Genomic DNA, 308 nt, shown 5'->3' with positions numbered 1-308 from the left:
GGCCCCGTGAGGTGGCTGAAGGGCTGGGGTGATGGGAACGAGACCATCTATGACCAGAGGTTCTCCATCCCCCGCTTGACGAGGGCTGTGAGTGAGTCCAATACAGACTTCAGCATCCGCATCAGGGATGCTCGCCCCGAGGACGCCGGCACCTATTACTGCGTGAAGTTCAGGAAATCTGTGGTCGGTGATGAGGTGTTTGCACGTGGAAAGGGCACGGAGGTGTCCGTACGTGGTGAGTGGGGCTCCCAGAGCAGCTCCCGGTGGGAACCACCCCTGCCGGGCACAGTCCCAGTACATCCCAGCAC

At 61.4% G+C, this 308-nt stretch overlaps 1 protein-coding gene across 1 annotated transcript; it reads left to right on the top strand.

The window, feature by feature from the left end:
• Positions 1–3: 3 nt before the first annotated feature.
• Positions 4–235, top strand: LOC104471015 (the record flags this gene model as incomplete). Its single annotated transcript, XM_010086190.1, has 1 exon — positions 4–235. A coding segment is annotated over one exon (232 nt), but the record flags the coding sequence as incomplete, so codon positions are not given.
• Between the last annotated feature and the right edge of the window lie 73 nt (positions 236–308).

The sequence above is a fragment of the Pterocles gutturalis genome, unplaced genomic scaffold (genome assembly GCF_000699245.1).
Source record: "Pterocles gutturalis isolate BGI_N339 unplaced genomic scaffold, ASM69924v1 C11376057, whole genome shotgun sequence".
NCBI classification, from domain to species: Eukaryota; Metazoa; Chordata; class Aves; order Pterocliformes; family Pteroclidae; genus Pterocles; species Pterocles gutturalis.
The sequence above is the reverse complement of the archived record's forward strand: the minus strand, read 5'-3'. Positions and strand labels throughout refer to the sequence as shown.